General features: G+C 41.1%; 1 protein-coding gene across 21 annotated transcripts in view; it reads left to right on the top strand.

Annotated features, from left to right (window-relative positions):
- The window catches only part of LOC122559424 (calcium voltage-gated channel subunit alpha1 C), a 1175809-nt gene that overhangs the window by 1125767 nt on the left and 31228 nt on the right, over positions 1 to 18814 (top strand). For all 21 annotated transcript variants that reach the window (XR_015760447.1, XM_087997307.1, XM_087997306.1 and 18 more), the window contains 2 exons: positions 12024 to 12139; positions 15845 to 15966. Coding sequence is in view for 20 of the 21 variants with exons in the window: in XM_087997307.1 (XP_087853433.1) it covers positions 12024 to 12139; positions 15845 to 15966 (238 nt within the window). In the remaining variant the exon portion in view is untranslated. The remainder of the gene's footprint in view (positions 1 to 12023; positions 12140 to 15844; positions 15967 to 18814) is intronic.

Genomic DNA, 18814 nt, shown 5'->3' with positions numbered 1-18814 from the left:
TTCCCTTAGTAGAACTGGGCAATAGGAGTAAACCAGAGATTGCCACTTTTGAAGTTTGGTTTTTTTAACCTTTTACCTAACCTCTTAAGAAGACGATGATAAGGAATGCTTTTACTCAGAAAATTGTTGGTTTTCAGAATTTTCAAACTCCAAGAGATACTCAACTTTGGTATTTTGTGTATTTTTAAAAAGCTTTAACTTTTGTGGCAAATGAGGCATTTGAAGTGGCAGGAAACTGAAAGCTTAAGGTCATATTTGCCATTGTTTCGCCAACACCGGCACTGGACCCATCAACGTCGGAGTCATCATTCTTCAAGGACCATCTTCAATCACTGTTTCCATCTCACAGATGCCACTGTCGATGCAGATCTCTGTCTGCAAACACTTTGTCATCTGCGCCAGCCCCACTAACATCAGAGTCACCATTCTTCAAGCACCATTGTTTTGCTACTGGGCCCAGCTCGCTGATGCTGCCGATGTCGCCAGGTCCACACACGCTCCTCGGCTAATGAAGTTTAAGAATAAAGAGAAAATAAAGAAAAAGAAAAGGCAAACAGATGGAAAAAGGAGCAGACAAACCCCTGCCTCAGGAGCCCTCCACTGTGTACTCCTCTGCCACCATCTTCCATCAATAGTGAGGGAATGTAGTTCCCTGCACATATTCAGCAGACAGTGTGTTTGACCCGGATTCCATGGTCATTTTCTGATTCAAGCATAGAGAAACCAGCACAAAACTGATACCTTTAGATTCCTGTATGCTACCATCCCATTTACCAACTACCTCTGATAAACCTGATTGCTATTGCTGAGCTTCTCTATGCATTTTGCTGGTCACTAAATATCAAGACCATGGGATCATCTTCCATGTGGAGCTGAGCAGTTGCCTGCTTTCTGTTTGTCTTCAGAGTGCTAGAGACCCGAAGCATTGCTTCCTTTACCAGCTGCAGAAATGTTTCATTGATATGCTTACTAAACCATGCTCCTGAGTCTAATCTAGACAGAGTACCCACTGAGCTGATGGAGGGTGCAAGTCAAAACCTCACTGTTGCATTCTCAGAAGGTTGTTGCTTTCTCCTCAGAGGTGCTGGTTGGGTTCACAGTGGACAGACTGATCTCTTTCTCACCATAGACTGCCGGGGCCCATTAGTACCTGCATTAATGTGGAATTGCCGGTGTTGGACTGTGGTGAACAAAGGTAGAAGTCACATGATACCAGGTTATAATCCAACAGGTTTATTTGAAATCACAAACTTTTGGAGCACTGCTCCTTCGTCAGGTGAAGTGGAGGGATGCACAAAGGCAATTAATTTTTATGCAGGAAAATAATGGTAAGATAATTCAGATAATAAAGAGAGTCAAAACTAAATATAGATGGTGTGAGTAGAATGTTGACAGGCTGAATAGCAAGTCTTTGCAGGTGATCAAAAGTGTCAAATGGTGTGAGTAAAGTGTCAACAGCTGAATAGCAAGTGAAGGGATGACCTATGATCTGACTAATAATTACAAAAAATCAAAAATGGGATAGTGCTAGAGACAAACCAAATGGCTGGAATAACATGATAGGCATAAGAGTTAAATTGGAAACCTTAACAAGGATCTAACCAAAGTAACAAGTAGTCCATAGCTCTACAAACTAATTAAGGTAGAGAGATAAAAACAAGATATGAAGGTGATGGTGTCTAAACAGAACAGTAAGGAAGATTTTATACAGAACAGTATAGTGGGGTTACATGCAGCGCAACATGAACCCAGGACCATAATTGAGGCCATCCTCGTAGGTACATCTCGGCTATCAGCTTCTGCTCGGCAATTCTACTTTGTAGTGTATCTGAAAGGCCACCTTGAAGGACGTTTACCGGAAGATCAGAGACTGAATGTCCTTGACCACTGAAGTGTTCCCTGACTGGGGAGAGAACACATCTGCCTGGTGATGGTTACATGGTATCCATTCATCCATTGTCGTAGTGCCTGCATAATCTTGCCAAAAACCAAGCATCATTGCATCCTTGCCTACAGCATATGAGGTAGACAACATTAGCTGAGTCACATGAGCACATACTGTATACATGGTGGGTGGTGTTCCATGTGTGATGGAGGTATCCATGTCATTGATCTGTCATATCTTGCAGAGATTGCCGTGGCAGAGTTGTGTGGTATTGTAATCGCTGTTCTCCTGAAGACTGAGTGGTTTGCTATGAACAATGGTCTGTTTGAGGTTAGATGGCTGTTTGAAGGCAAGAAGTGGAGACATAGGGATGGCCTTGGCGAGATGTTCATCATCATCAATGGCATGTTGATGGCTGCAAAGAATATGTTGTAGCTTCTCCGCTGTGGGGAAGTACTTGACAATGAAAGGAACTCTATTGGTCATGTCCTGTGTCTGTCTTCTGAGGAGGCTGTTGTGGCTTTTCGCTGTGGCATGTCAGAACTAGCAATTGATGAGTTGAGCATCATATCCCGTTCTTACAAGAGCATCTTTCAGCGTCTGTAGGTGTCTGTCGCATTGCTTTTTGTCTGAGCAGATCCTATTTATACTCAGGCTTGTCCGTAGGGGATGGTTTCTTTAACATGTTTGGGGTAGAAGCTGGAGAAGTGAAGCATCATGAGGTTATCCATGACTTTGTAGTAGAGTTAAGTACTGAGATGTCTGTCCTTGATGGAGATGCATGTGTCCAAGTATAAGACTGATTCTGAAGTGTAGTTCATGGTAAATCTGATGGCGGGATGAAAATTGTTGGTATTATTAAGTAATTGTTTCGGTGATCCCTCGCCATGAGTCCAAAGGAAAAAAATGTCATCAATGTATCTGGTATATGGGGATGGTTGAAGATCCTGTGCAGCAAAGAAGTCTTGCATGAAAATATTGGCGTCCTGGGGTGCAAATTTGATCCCTGTGACTGTTCCATGTGTCTGGATGAAGAACTAGTTGTTGAAGGTGAAGATGTTGCGATTGAGGATGAAGCGGATGAGTTGTATGGTAGTGTCTGGGAATTGGTAGTTGTCAGTGCTGAGTACTGAGGCTGTTGCAGCAAGGCTGTCATCATGGGGATGCAAGTGTAGAGTGCCGAAACGTCCATTATAATGAAGAATGTTACTGGTTTGACTGATCTGTGAGTGTTGAGTTTCTGTAAGAAATCTGTAGCATCACGACAGAAGCTGGGGGGTTCCTTGGACCTGTTACTTTGGTTAGATCCTCGTCACACAACTCTTATACTTATCATGTTGGTCTAGCCATTTAGTGTCTCGAGCACCATCCTATTTTTGATCTTCTGTAATTATTAATCGGATCAAAGATCATACCTTCACTTGCTATTCAGCTGATGACACTTTACTCACACCATTTGATACATTTGATCACCTGCAAAGACTTGTTATTCAGCCTGTCAACATTCCACTCTCACCATTTGTATTTATCTTTTGACACTCTTAATTACCTGGATTATTTTACCATTATTTCTCTGCATAAAAATTCTGTGTCTGTGTGCTTCCCACCATTCACCTGATGAAGGAACAGTGCTCGAAAGCTTGTGATTTCTAATAAACCAATTGAACTATAACCTGGTATCATGTGACTTCTGACTTTTTACTACATAAAATAAGACAGGGCATTAGTTGTAAGATAAAGGGTAAAAGCATGCAAAGATAAGAATAAGATTCACTGATGTTAATGGAAGTGTAATGCAATACAATGAAGCTCAATCAGTTGTTTAGGTGTGGAGGTCTTGACAACTCCATGAGTAGTCACTCTCTTCCTCAATTAACTCCAACATTTTCTTCCCTCATACAGCCTAATGTCCACTATTGTCTTGTCCCTGATGGCGGGTTGTGAAAGATTTTTTTTCCCTGCAACTGGACAAAGGGAGGGTCTGAGTATGATGGAAAAGGATAGGAGAGTCATGAGTAGTGATGCAGGGCCAGGCAAGCCGGTAAAAGTGTCCCCAGTGAATAAGTATGATGCACAGAGGGCAGGAATGGGAAGCAATTTGGATGAACGAGCTGAGTGACAGCCATTGGTTGGCATGTTGCATGCAATTGAGAGTTATTGTCCATAAGTTTTGGTGAGAGGTGGTGCGGTAGCAGAGTTAGACTGAATAGTGGAGTTCCTGTGGGTCTGAGGTAGCAGAGAGAAAATACTGGCACTTTCCCTTGCAAAGAGCAGAATATCATTAACCTTCCTTTGACAGTACTGGGTATTTCTTTTTACCTGAAACACCGCATTGACCCTGGTCACTATTTCTGTCCAGACTGGCAATTGGTGGTGTGGTCCCCTTTTACAGTCTGGAGAAAGAACACTGGGAGAAAGTGAGGTCTGCAGATGCTGGAGATCAAAGTTGAAACTTTATTGCTGGAACAGCACAGCAGGTCAGGCAGCATCCAGGGAACAGGAGATTCAACGTTTCGGGCACAGGCCCTTCCTGAAGAAGGGCCTGTGCCCGAAACGTCGAATCTCCTGTTCCCTGGATGCTGCCTGACCTGCTGTGCTGTTCCAGCAATAAAGTTTCAAGAAAGAACACTGCCCTTCTGTCAACCATCCATCTATCAGAACCTCCAGGCCCCTGTCAGAGAAACAAGCTGTCAGGTTCCCTTTCTGCATCATTTGTTGAGTTCACAGTGTAAGGGACAGTTCCTGACTTAGTGTCTGATATGCTGTGGAGCTGGGTTTTAAATATTGGGCCAGCAACCTGAATATTGGGAAGTTCCAGTAGTGGTGAACACTTCTACACTGTTTTTGCATGAGCTAGGTGCCAAAGAGACCAGTTGCAAATTCAATAATCTGAACAGCAAAAATTTGCTTGAGAAAAGTTAACATGAGCCATGATAGACCATCTCCTCGAAAATGATACTCTGCCAAAAATGAAAAGATTCAGCCCCTTATTTCTGATCTAGGTCAATCAAGAAAATTGCACGGTAATTTGCCTGTGATTTGTTTTTGAATCTGTCTGCCAATTGAGGAGCCTGCAAAAGTGCAAATGCAGAGCTCCTCACAGAGGCATTCACAGGAAAGGTCTGTGGAAACCACACACATTTACAGCAAGAGCTGCCATATTGCAATAAGTAACCATAGTTTAAATGTCTATAGCTTCTTTCAAAGATAATGGAAAGAGTAAGTGTGTAAGGTAAGTGCGTATGGCAATAAAGTGAATGAGGGGACAGGGTAGCAGGTGAGATGGGTAGATTAGCAGATGCTAAGGTGATACGCAATTGAGTGGGTAAGGGGTATGGTGGCAATTGAGTGAGTGGGCAAGTAGGTAGGGTGACAGGTATGTAAGGGTTAGGGTGTGTGTATCATTTTCATGTGTGTCTGATTTACTTAATAATAATGAAACATAGTTTATCATAAGACATGATCTATTATGATCTATTATCATAGTTCAGCACAAGATATAAACATGCAGTTCCATGAAAACTGTCTTTGCCTCTATTTCTTGAGTAATCTTACAGTTCTTAGACTACTGTGTTCTCATACTTGTTTAACATCTGCTTTGGAAGTTCAAGATGATAAAAAGGTTTATACTACCCCTGTTACAACTGGCTGAACTGAGGTTGAGACTGTTCTTTTCGCTCTCAAGGTTCCTGCTTCTTGTGCTATTATTGTCTTGGAGTGTCAGCTCCTTTGATTCAAGAGCCCCTTTAAATAAGGTTCTCCGGGTCATCCCCAAGTATGTTGGCTTCCTATCGTTTACTATGTCAGCATGGTAACTGACATGCAGCTTCCTCCTATGTAGTGTTGTGGACCAGGCCAGGCCCCCTCAAAATAGTTTAAGAAGGTAACCCAGACCCTAACTTTTTCGTATTTTAAAGACAGATGTGAAGTGGATTTTCCAGGTGTGAAGCAGATCAAACTCCTTGGCTTTAAGCAAAACATAATTTATTTAAACACTACAGTTGAAACACGAACAAGAGAAAACAGCATTTAGAATGACTTAACTATTACAAAACTTAATGGACCTGATGCAATAACTTTTACTAATTAACTGCTCCAATACAGTAACATCCCTTAAATACACCCCTTGGCAAAAAGATAAATTCAAACATAAATTCTTACAGGCAGGAAGGAACAACATCCAAAGAGATTTCAGAAGAAGGTCAGAGGCTTTTTTTTTCTGAAGCTGCAACTCCCCTAGACTCTCACATTTTGTAACTGCTACATCTGTAACCTCCCTGAATAATTTTGCTGTCAAGTTTGACCCTTGATCTGATTGTACTTCTGTGATAGTCCATATCTAGTGAAAAATCTGAATAACTCTTCTATAATCCTTTTAACTGTGATATTGTCTAATGGAATGGCCTCTTGGAATCTTGTGGGCACATTCATTATTGTTAATAAATATCAATTCCCACTTGTTTTAGATAGGTGTCCTACGTAATTAATTAAGACCCTTGTAAAAGGTTCCTCAAATGCAGGAATGAGTCGTAAACATGCTGGTTTTATTACTGCCTCATGTTTTCCAATTACCTGACATGTATGACATATCTGGCAAAATTCAACTGCATCCTTGTGCAGCGCAGGCCAGTAAAAATGTTTTTGGATTTTAGCTTGAGATTTTCCTACTCCTAAATAACCTCCTACTGTTAGTTCATGTGCCACCTGCAACATCTTTTTGTTCTGCTAGAGCAATTCTTTCTTTTTCTCTTTCCTCTGCTTTTAACCATAATTCAAACTGTTTCAATTCCTTTTCATGTTCAAGCTGCTTCATCTGCAATTGAATTCTAGCCATTTTGAAAGATTCTGATGGCATTTCCAGCAAATATAAAAGACGAGCTATTGCTGTAATTATGTCTCCTTTTCTCACAGATGAAGGCAACCCTAACTCCAGCTTGTCTGACAATTCCAACAGTTTTGCCTTGCTCACCTTTTGTAAAACCCCCAAAGTCACTTCTTCCACTCCAGAAAACTCCTCATGACTGAAAGAGCATTTCTACACAAAGCACTGTAGAATTCAAAACCCAGAACAAAAGATTAATACCTACCATTTGCCACCTTTGAGTCAGGTCAGATGGTGGAGGTATAGCTCAGAATTGGAACCGAAAGTGGAATTATAGAATCAATCCCGACAAGAGCCCCCAGTCTGTTTATGGACCAGGCCAGACCCCCTCAAAATATTTTAAGAAGGTAACCTAGACCCTAACTTTTTCTTATTTTAAAGGTAGATGTGAAGTGGATATTCCAGGTATGATGCAGATCAAACCACTCAGCCTTGAGCAAAACAATTTATTTAAACACTACAGTTGAAACACAAACAGAAGAAAATGGAATTTAGAATAACTTAACTATTAGAAAGTTTAACTGGCCTGATACAGTCACTAAAACTAATTAACTGTTCCAATACAGTAATATCCCTTAAACACACCCCTTGGCAAAAAGATAAATTCAAACACAGATTCTTACATGTTGGAGGGAACAACATCCAAAGAGATTTCAGAAGAAGGCCAGAGGTGTTCTTTTCTGAAGCTTGCAACTCCCCTGGACTCTCACGTCTTGTGACTGCTAATTATATTAATTACATTGCTGTATCAAACTGCTGGAATGACTGTGACAATGCTGTCACTTTAAAAAGGCTATTTTATCCTTGTTTTGTTTCAAGAGAGGTCGTGAAGGCAGAGGTGAAGAGTCAAGTTCAACAATGGAAGGGGAATGGGCCAGTTCTCTCAGTTCAGGTTTTTTCTGGTTTGTTTTAGCTAAAACAAAAATAACCTTTTTAAAGTGACAGCATTGTCACAGTCATTCCAGCAGTTTGATACAGCAATGTAATTAATATAATTTGCTTACTCCATATAAATGTGTTTCTGCTCCAGGAAGGGTGTTACAAAAGCCAGAATTGGATATTGTAATTTCCTTATTGATTGAGCCGACCCTAAGTGCCAGGCTGTCTCATCAACATGTAGTCAATATAGTCAATCAAGGTAAATAATTTTCATACATGTCCAGCCTGATCCAATTTGACAGTGAATTCTGCAAGCTTCCTAGTTTACTATCTCAGCTCCCTTCCCAGCATGCCATTGAGTTGGCCAATTTTGCTTTTAGTGTCTCAAAAGAGCTATTATTTATTTGAAATGGACATTCCAGTACTTACAGGTGACAAGTGTATAGGGAGGAAGATGCAATGAGGCAGTAGTGAGGAATGTAGAAATGCAGCTGAGTATGAGAGAGGCTAGGTCAGATTGAAGAGTACTTGGTTGGTGAAGCATTTTCATGGAGTCTGGAAGAGTCAGAGAGTCAGGGGCAGATGACAGGAAGAACTGGATTACTGGTAGAGTTGAGTCAGACCTGGAGGGTTGTTGGTTGTCAGGTCAGGTGGTGGAGGTATAGCTCAGAATTGGAGACTTTTTCAGAGGTTTCCTAGCAAAGAGTAATTGTTATCAGAAGTTTAAATCTCCTGGGTAGTATCCAAAAATACAGTCCATCAGGATCTCAGCTTTGGATATGGTCGCACTCTGACTGTCTGGAGACTGAAAGACCTGCATCATTATTTATCCACTATTCCTGATATTCACCATTTTGTTTTTCAATACATATCCAAATTTCACGCAAAGTTTTTGCTTTGTAAAAAATGGGCTGAGTTGTATTAAAAATTTGCTGTCAATTTCAAGGTATATAACGGTGGGTTTCTCTCTGAGTTTTTCTGAGTTATCTCTTGCAATTCCCAATGCTGACCCCATTTTGTATGCATGATATCTCTATGGTGCTGTTCTCACGCTATCTTGCATTTATTAGCAGATGATGACCATGATGCCATATTTAAAGCTCAGATAATGTGTTCCAGGTGAAACATTGCCAGCCACAAAGTGAGCTTTACTGTATACATAGTGGCGACAGACAAAAGAGTTAAATCTTCTGCGGGCACATGGGTAAAACTCACTGGAACATTCAAAAATGCATTCCTAGTCATTATTATCTGTCTGATTGACTGTCAATGCAACTACAATACAAGAATTAAACCTCATAGGCTGCCCATCCTTATCACCACAACATGTGAGCACCTGAGAGACATAAACAAGAGTTAACGTTTCAAGTCCACAAAGAGTCATATCACATTCAAACCACTGTTTGCCACTTGGTTGTTATACCGGTGTAGGTAGGAGTTGCATATGGGGACTTTTAGGAATCCATCCCAGTGCACTGCAAAGGAAGTCCCCAGGAAATTGTCTTTTCTGATGGGTAATTCTAACACGCATGGAACCTCTCAATAGTCTCCATTTAAATCAAAGACTTCAGATGATTCTGATGAAATTAAGTAAAACAGTTATCCTTGAAAGGTTAGACATAGTCTAACTCCTGAGTAACTATTAAACAGACTTACTTATCTAACAAATCAAAAACTACTCACCCTTCAGACTCCTTACTCCCCCCTGAACTGACTACCAGGACATAACACCCAAATACCTCCACCATTGCCCCTCCCATTCTTAGCTTCACCTAGCCCAACTCAACCAGCCCAGGACCCACATCGCCTACCCCCTGCCTCCCACCAGATCTGACCCTAAACTCTTGTTCTGCCAGACATGACCCAACCACCCCTACTGATACTAACCCAACATCCCTCTTAGGCTGGGATGTACCCGATACCCTTGTTACCCCCTGTTGTTGGACCTGACCCATCATGTACCCCAACTGGACCTGATTTCACACACCCACTCTGACCTACCCTAAATATTGCATTACTTACCTTGCTATCTCGCACCCTTACACTCGGCACTCTACCCTTAACCCTATTTGCACACGACCTACCTGAGCCTACCCAAGCCACCCTACTAATTTGGAATGTGATGACCTACACATCTGACATCCTATCTCTGGCATTCTATTCCCTCTCCATTTGGCACCTTTCCCAGCCAGCATCCTATTTATTTGGTATCTTGACACCCTACCCTCCAGCTGGCACTCTTACCTATTCCCACTAGGCACTGTAACATAATTGTAACATCACATTATACTTTCGTACTTTTGTTTGACAGCAGTTATCAAAATGGCTATCTGAAGCTTTAATCTTCCATAACCCAGTTTTCTCTTGATAATACCCCTTTGGAGCATTTTGGGATGTTTTACGATGTTATAGGTGCTAAATACACATAACTTGCTGTCATATGAATCACATAGATGGAAGGAGCAAAAAGGAAGTTGGCTTGCATTTTAAAAAATGATATAGTGTGGAATGGTAATAACATTTCCATATGGTTCTGTCAATTTCCTGTCAGACAACTTGTGGAAATTCCAGGCAAGTATATTTATGCTCTTTTCATAGTACAATTGTTGGTCATACATTGTCTAGAAGTGTGGTGGATTCAATTATAACTGACTAAGAAAATTGAATAAATAGGTAAAGGGGAACAATTTGGGGGTTTATGGAAAGAGAGATAACTTGGAAACTCACTTTAGGCACATGCACAATGGATGAAACGTGCTGTATCATTTGACAATCTTTGATACTTCTGCAATCTCCTGAATGAAATTGGATTGATAACATAGGCCAGTGGAGTGTCACAAGGATTGGTGCTGGGTCCTCTACTTTTTGTCATTTACATAAATGATTTGGATGCGAGCATAAGAGGTACAATTAGTAAGTTTGCAGATGACACCAACATTGGAGGTGTAGTGGACAGCGAAGAAGGTTACCTCAGATTACAACAGGATCAGGACCAGACGGGCCAATGGGCTGAGAAGTGGCAGATGGAGTTTAATTCAGATAAATGCGAGGTGCTGCATTTTGGGAAAGCAAATCTTAGCAGGACTTATACACTTAATGGTAAGGTCCAAGGGAATGTTGCTGAACAAAGAGATCTTGGAGTGCAGGTTCATACCTCCTTGAAAGTGGAGTCGCAGGTAGATAGGATAGTGAAAAAGGCGTTTGGTATGCTTTCATTTATTGGTCAGTGTATTGAGTACAGGAGTTGAGAGGTCATGATGCAGCTGTACAGGACATTGGTTAGGCCACTGTTGGAATATTGCATGCAATTCTGGTCTTTCTATCGGAAAGATGTTGTGAAACTTGAAAGGGTTCAGAAAAGATTTACATGGATGTTGCCAGGGTTACAGGATTTGAGCTATAGGGAGAGGCTGAACAGTTTGGGGCTGTTTTCCCTGGAGCATCGGAGCTGAGGGGTGACGTTATAGAGGTTTACAAAATGATGAGGGGCATGGATAGGATAAATAGGCAAAGTCTTTTTCCTGGCGTCGGGGAGTCCAAACTAGAGGGCATTGATTTAGGGTGAGAGGGGAACGATATAAAAGAGACCTAAGGGACAACTTTTTCACGCAGAAGGTGGTACGGGTATGGAATGAGCTGCCAGAGGAAGTGGTGGAGGCTGGTACAATTGCAATATTTAAGAGGCATTTGGATAGGTATATGAATAGGAAGGGTTTGGAGGGATATAGGCTAGGTGCTGGCAGGTGGGACTAGATTGGATTGGGATATCTTGTCGGCATGGACGGGTTGGACCGAAGGGTCTGTTTCCATGCTGTACATCTCTATAACTCTATAACTGTCAAAACTGAAGTGTGCTTCCGCATTTCTGAGTGGAATCTTCTCACAGACATATGGAGCTCCCTTCTTTCATAAAAATTAAGGGCCCATGCAGTAATCTGCGTGAGATTGCTATTCCTCAGAAAATCTGGCCCATTAACTCCACAGCTGCTGCCTGACCTTCTGCATTTCCCCAACACTTTCGATTTTTATTTCGGATTTTCAGCATCTCCAGTACTTTAATAAAGCAAAGAGCTGCAGATGCAGGGGATCTGAAGCAACAAAGACAGAAATTGCCAGAGGAACTCAGCAGGTCTGGCAACATCTGTGGGAAGAAAACAGAATTAACATTTCAAATCCAGTGACTCATCTTTAGAAGTTCTTTGAAGTACTTTACTTTTATTCTAATGAACCATCATTAGGTACTATCATTAATGCTAATATATTTGATTCTCTAATAATTATCTGCATAATAAGTCAGAAATATATTCATTTTTATCTATCTTTATCTTTTATTTTAATGATGTATTTTGGTTGTTTGTTTTTGCTTAACCCTTACAGGAATTCATATAAAGAACATGATGAAAAACAGCTCACTCCACCAGTGGACTGCTGTGAGGCAAGTGATAAAAAGACCCTGTCTCCTTCAAAAGGACTTCTTTCAGCAACATCATTAGGTAACTTAAAATATGTAATTCAAATTTAGTTTTTATTATAACCAATACTGATAATTAGAATTGTTGAATGAAACAAATACAATATACAATTTTAAGATACAGGAACAGTTGTGGTTCTTTTCCAAAGGTGCACCTGTTGATGTCTAGATGGAATAGTTCATAAACAGATTTGATCTGTTATGAACCTATACCTAAGATTTTGTTTACTCCAAATACATTGGCATTTCCAGCCAACCTATACTCACAATCTGAATGACATACTATAGAATATGATTAGATTAGATTAGATTAGATTAGATTACTTACAGTGTGGAAACAGGCCCTTCGGCCCAACAAGTCCACACCGACCCGCCAAAGCGCAACCCACCCAGACCCATTTACCCCTTCACCTAACACTACAGGCAATTTAGCATGGCCAATTCACCTGACCTGCACATTTTTTGGATTGTGGGAGGAAACCGGAGCACCCGGAGGAAACCCACGCAGACACGGGGAGAATGTGCAAACTCCACACAGTCAGTGCTGTGAGGCAGCAGTGCTAACCACTGTGCCACCATGCCACCCACAAATATGTGGTATCCTAATTAATTCTCCCTTCATTTGTATATGGAGAATAAAATTCATCAGGATTCCAGGAATGATATAAACTACAGTTCTGATGTGAACGGTTAGCAAACGTGTAGATAGAGTATAGTATTTGCTAAGTATTACTGATCTCTCATGGCAAAGTATTTATTATGTACTATTTTATCCTGAATGTTTCAGATATTCTGATTCCTGTCAGAACAATTTGACTATTGGTTATCTTCATCAAAATACACACTTAACTGTCAGTGACTTTTCTGGCCAAGATTCTGAGTTTGGCCTTTTCCAAACATGTCCAGAGGTAAACAAAGACAAATCCACACAGTGCAAAAGCAGCTTTGCATGGCTAGACGCAACTTTTTTTTCTGTCACTTGATGCTATATTTCAGCAGTTAAAGGGTCTAATGACACTGACAGTGACTGAGTTGTGTGTAAGATGTATGAGTGGGGTAAATGGCAGGAAGGTGGGTGAGTACTTAAGGTTGGTCAAGGTGGCAGATCCAGGAGGGTAAGGTTGTTCAGGACAGGCTTGGTATGGGGTCAGTTTAAGAGTTGTAGAGGGTTTATAGCAGGTTTTTCAACCTCCAACGTTTTCATGGAAAATTATTAGGCTTCAATTAGTTGGATCCTTCTGATTTCACAAATTTTAATGAACTTGTTCAGTAGTTTCCAGATGTAGGAGACTTGCCCATCAGAATATTAAATTTCCAGAAATTAGTGAAACCGATAATGAACTTATTGAGTCATGAAGACTGCAGAGCCCTCAAGTGAAAAATGAGATGCGATTCTTCCCGCTTGCACTGAGCCACGCTGAAGCAGTGTAGCAGGTCAAAACCCAAAATGTTGACCAGGATATATGGTGGTGTGTTGAAGTGGCAGGCAACTGGAAGTTCGGTGTCATTATTGCAGGAGGTGTTCTGCAAAGCATTCACCCAGCCTACATTCACCTCAACAATTTGCCTGCAATTCACTTAGTCCAGTCTACTGTATTTGCTGCTCACAATGTGATCTTCTCTACATTGAGAGACGAAGCACAGACAATCTTAGAACTTAAACACCTTCTTCTCTATCCTTTACCCACCACCACATGACAGGCCCTGTACTGACATGGGCTGTTTTCAGCACAGCCAACCCATTTTCACTTAATTATGTTCCTCATTATCAGCTTTACTTTCTTCCTGGCTTACTATTGTTCATCTGCCTAACTGTCGTTCTTTCTGTCTGGACTATGTCTATCTGCTCACTCTTCTTGAACTCCTCCATCCCGTGTCTTCAGCATATATACACCTTTTTCCTGGGTGCTATCAATTCTAAAGAATGGTCACTAGACTTGAAACATTAACTCTGCTTTCTCTCCACAGATGCTCTGAGACCTGCTGAGTTTCTGCAGCCATTTTTTTTTATACATGTACAAATGTTAGCTGAGAATGGACCCAAATCTGTCTGAAACGGTCCTTTCTCCAACATACTCACACATGAAGAAATAATCACTTATGGGAAATACCAGAAGGTTTCGAGCTTCTGTGAAACCATACACCTTTTTAAAATATATTCATGGGATGTGAGCATACTGCCAATCATGATTGCCCTTGAGAAGGTGACAGTGAGCTATCTTCTTGAACCATGACATTCTCTTTGCTGTCAGTAGATCAACAATGTCACTGGGAAGTTTCAGGAATCTGACCCAGAGATAGTGAATGAACGGCAATATATTTTCAAGTCAAGATGCTGAGTGGCTGAGAGGGGAATTTGTTGGCTTTGTATTGGATGGTGTCAAGCTTCTTGAGTATTGTTAGAGCTATACCCACCTAAGCAAGTAAAGAATATTCCATTGCACTCCTAAATTGTGTTTTGTAGATTGTGGATAGGCACTGGGGAATCAGAAGGTGAATTTTGTGCCAGGTTTAATTCTGATCAGTGGAGAATTTTCCCATTGTTTTCAGTTTTGCTAGGGTCCCTTCATGTCAAAGGCAGTCATTCTCACTTCATTTTGACATCAAGGCAGTATAACAGGAGAAGAGAGAAAGGAGGGAATATTAGAAAAAATTGAAAGAAAGAAATGAGGTGTTGAATTAGAAATGAAGAAATATCTAATGATTGTTGGTTCTCCTTTTATCAATAAAAACTAAGACTGGATTTTTGCAACAAAAGAGACCACCTTCCATTTTCAGAGGGGAGAGAATGGAGTCAGGTTGTGATTCGTGCATGTGCATTTCACAGAGGCAGTCACCCGCCCGTAGAAATCAGCAGCTATTTCCGCTCCTGTGTAATTTTGATAATTTATGAGTGTAAAATTTAAATGTAATATTCTACAGATTAGGTCTGGTAGCATCAGGTCTAAATTTTGTGGATATATTTGCAGAGCTAGGGATTACCTTTTGGAGAAGTAAGATACCACTTTTGATAAAGCCCCAGGAAACCAGATCAGTTGTCCTTTGGAAGCAAGCATAAATGCGATGATATGATTGACAGTAACAAGTGGATATAATTTCTTTGAAGTGGGGCTAAGAATACCATTGCTTGTTGTTGTAAGGGTTTATGCATTTGAATGAAATGTTTGTTAATATAAAGCATTATGAGTGGAAGGAATGTTGTAAATTATTTTTTATGAATGAAGGTGTTATTTTTCAGTATAATGAAGTCTGCAATAGACACTTAGTATTATATTTTATCTCTGCATAGGCCTTGATATGTGTTCATGGTGGATACTTGATGAGTTAGCATGATAGGCGCAAGGGCAAAAAGAGTATTCAGTGAGGTAGTATCAGTTGGCATACTCTGCAACTATGTTGACATATGGTCTATAAAGGGTCATGAGTGTCAAGTGTTTTTTGAAACATCAACAGAGTGCCAGGAAACAGAGGCAGATCTTCCACCAAGATTGCATTAGTATTTCTCCATTCTCATTCTGAGGTCGTCTAGCCTGCCACCCCAGAATGAAACCCCCAATTTCCAAGTCACTTTTTCTTAATCAGATTTGCAAAGCTGAGAATTTTCCTAACTCTATTCTCCCAACCCAAAAATGAAATCAAAGCCTGAGTCTTCATTCGCCTTACTGATATATCAATAATCGGTTACAGCTATTTACATGCCCTTGTTTAATATATTTGCTTCTTGAAGGGAGAAGATCATCATTTCACCTGGAGTGCCTAAAGAGACAGAAGAATCAGGGCTTGGAAGTTCCTTGCACAACTTCACTCTCTCAGAGGACAGCATTCCCACTACATTTAATTCAGCACCAGGTAACAGAAAGTTACAAATATTCACAACTGCTTCTGTTACAACATTATACTCTATCTTTTACCAAAATGAATGGCTCGCAGAGACCTTTACTATCCAGTACCTGGACAAAGTAGATATTGGGAAGATGTTTCCATTGTTAGGAGAGACTAAGACCAGAGGGCACAGACTTAGAGTAAAGGGAAAGCCTTTTAGCACACAGATAAGGAGAAACCTCTTCAGCCAGAGAATGGTGAATCTATGAAATTCATTGCCACAAAAAGCTGTGGAGACCAGGTCATTGAGTATGTTTAAGACTGAGATAGATAGATTCTTGATCGTCAAAGGGATCAAGGGTTATGGGGAGAAAGCAGGAGATTGGGTTGAGAAACTTATCAGCCATGATTGAATGGTGGCGGCAGACTCAATGGGCTGAATTTCTGCTCCTATGTCTTATGGTACCCCAGTATGCTGTGTGTAAATATTTGATTTGACTTAGCACAGTTTGGTTTACTGATGTTCTAAATTGCTAGTTTTATTGCTACTAAATGAATGAGAGTGGGTTAGTCAGGTCATATTTCTGGTCAATAATAACCCCCAAGGATACTGACTGTGGAAGATTGTTCAAAGGTAATGCCATTAAACACTAAGCGACTGTCCAGTTATCAAAATATCGAGAGCGATTCCTTTTTTTTAGTGATGGTCATTCTCAGACACGTGCATGACACAAATATTCATTGCCACTTATAAGCTAAAGCTTTTTTTAAAATTATTCATTCATGGGATATCAGGGAGAAAGTGATTAGAGTTGAAAGCTAGTCAGATAGAGGCAAGAATTTTAAAGTTCAAGGAGAGCAGCGAAAGTTTAAAGAACAGGCCTGAAAACGAACAATGCAACAGTGGTGAGAGTTAAGAGTTCAGGTGAGACTCTGCATTCTAAAGAAAATTGATGTGTGATATACTAACCAATTACTTTTCATGAAAAATGGTGTGTATTTTTTCTCCCCCTCTAAACAAAATTATTTATTCAAATTAGGAGCTCGGAAGTTAAAAACATTTGAAGCCTTATTAAGTTATTTGTATAATGCAATAAGATGGCCGGGCAAGTGATCGGTTGCATCCATATAATGTAAAGGCTGGTAGACACCTGTGTAATCTATGATGACTACATCTTTAGTTTGCAGCTCTAGGAATTTGGGCTCAGAGTTAGTGAGCCAGAAGGGACACAGTTTAGGACATTGCAAGGCATCATGGAGAGGAATTTATCTGGGAAATTTGCTCTTTTAAGCTTCGTTCTTCAGATTTGGTCTGTGATCTGAGGCAGGTTGCAGTGACTGCAAGTGGAGCAGCAATGGAGATCAAGAAGGCAGAAGTAAAGAATCCTCAGTCCTTGTAGTTCTCCAGTAATTTCATGTTTTTTTGAATTGGGATTGATGTCAAATAACATCAACTCCTGGAGCTTTGCAACAAATAGGAGTTTAATTACAATCAATTATTTTCAGCAGCATGAGATAGGGTCATGAAGAGAGTAGTTGCTGCAACCTGTGCCAGCTTCTTGATTGCTTCTTCATTGGTGAAGGCCATTTGAAGCTGAGCAAATTTTTCTGCCCATTTTCTGAAATAATGAGCTTTTTCTGTAAGTAGTGCTGACTTTTGGCTTTGAGGATTGGTAATGAACCACTAGAATGGGGTATGCAGATAAATTTCTGAGCATCGTAATATCTCTTCTGGTCTTTGTGGCCTGCTTTCTGATTCAACCAAATGTATTGCATGCCTTCAAGCTTGCACTGGGTAGTCCTGTAGCTATCCTGTAGGCATCTTGCTTGGATATTGATGCTTTGTTATTGCTTCAGACCTTCAGTCTCTAGATAATCAGAAACCACACATACCATGTAAGATTCATGTTAGGACCTCTTATATAATCCAAGATACTTACTACATGGGAATTGCCTGAGGGATTTATACTTTTAAAGGACAATTGCTTGGTGTCTGTAACCCTTTAAAAATCACAATGAGTTACTCAGAGAATTCTAACTATTCATCTTAATAGATAGTTAGGAAAGGTCAGAGGATTAAAAACTACTCTGGGATCCAAGATGGCGGCGACCCAGTAAGACTGAGTCTATAGTGCTCCTCCCACTGGGCACAGTGGGTCACCTACCCCCTACCAAGCTCACCAAATCATTTATAAATCATTTATAATAGTTTAGTAACTCAATTAGTTGTGTAATATTACATTTAAACAACTTAATCCTAAGTTAAAATGACTAAAGGGAAGGGAGCCCGCAGCTCTCAGCAAGCAGGAACCCCTCCCCCACACTCTCCAGCTGCAGCAGAGGCGTCCACAGCCGCCCCGGGGGACTTACCTACAGTAGCAAGCCTTGCAGAAATGCTTTCCAAGCTTGACTCGAAGATCGATGCTTTTATTGTCGAATCCAGGAACCGTTGGGAGTCGCTCTCGGCCGCGCTGCAGAAGCACGACCGTGAGATTGAAGAAATTCACGCCGAGTCGGAGGGGCGGAGTTAAAGGCCGCGACCTCCGAGACAACCGCTCAATCGGCCGTGGATCAGGTCCGGACTCTCGAGCAGCGAGTCCGGACCTTGGAAAATCATATTGACGACCTCGATAACCGAGGTCGCCGAAAAAATATTCGTTTGCTGGGCCTTCCCGAACGGGAAGAGGAAGGCCAGCTTACAGCATTCCTGGAGCAGTGGCTGCCACAACTTTTAAATCTGCAAGCTGGATCAGGCCAGGTAAAGGTGGAATGGGCCTACCGGGTCGCAATACGCGGGCCCGGCTCGAACCAGCGCCCACGCCCGGTCCTGTTCCGGCTGCAGAGCTACAGGGAGAGGCAGATACTCCTAGAAGCC

The sequence above is a fragment of the Chiloscyllium plagiosum genome, unplaced genomic scaffold, assembly GCF_037043375.1.
Source record: "Chiloscyllium plagiosum isolate Xiang-an unplaced genomic scaffold, Cpla_swu_hap1 HiC_scaffold_19, whole genome shotgun sequence".
NCBI lineage: Eukaryota > Metazoa > Chordata > Chondrichthyes > Orectolobiformes > Hemiscylliidae > Chiloscyllium > Chiloscyllium plagiosum.
Note: the sequence above shows the minus strand (reverse complement) of the source record. Positions and strands in the feature narration are given on the sequence as shown.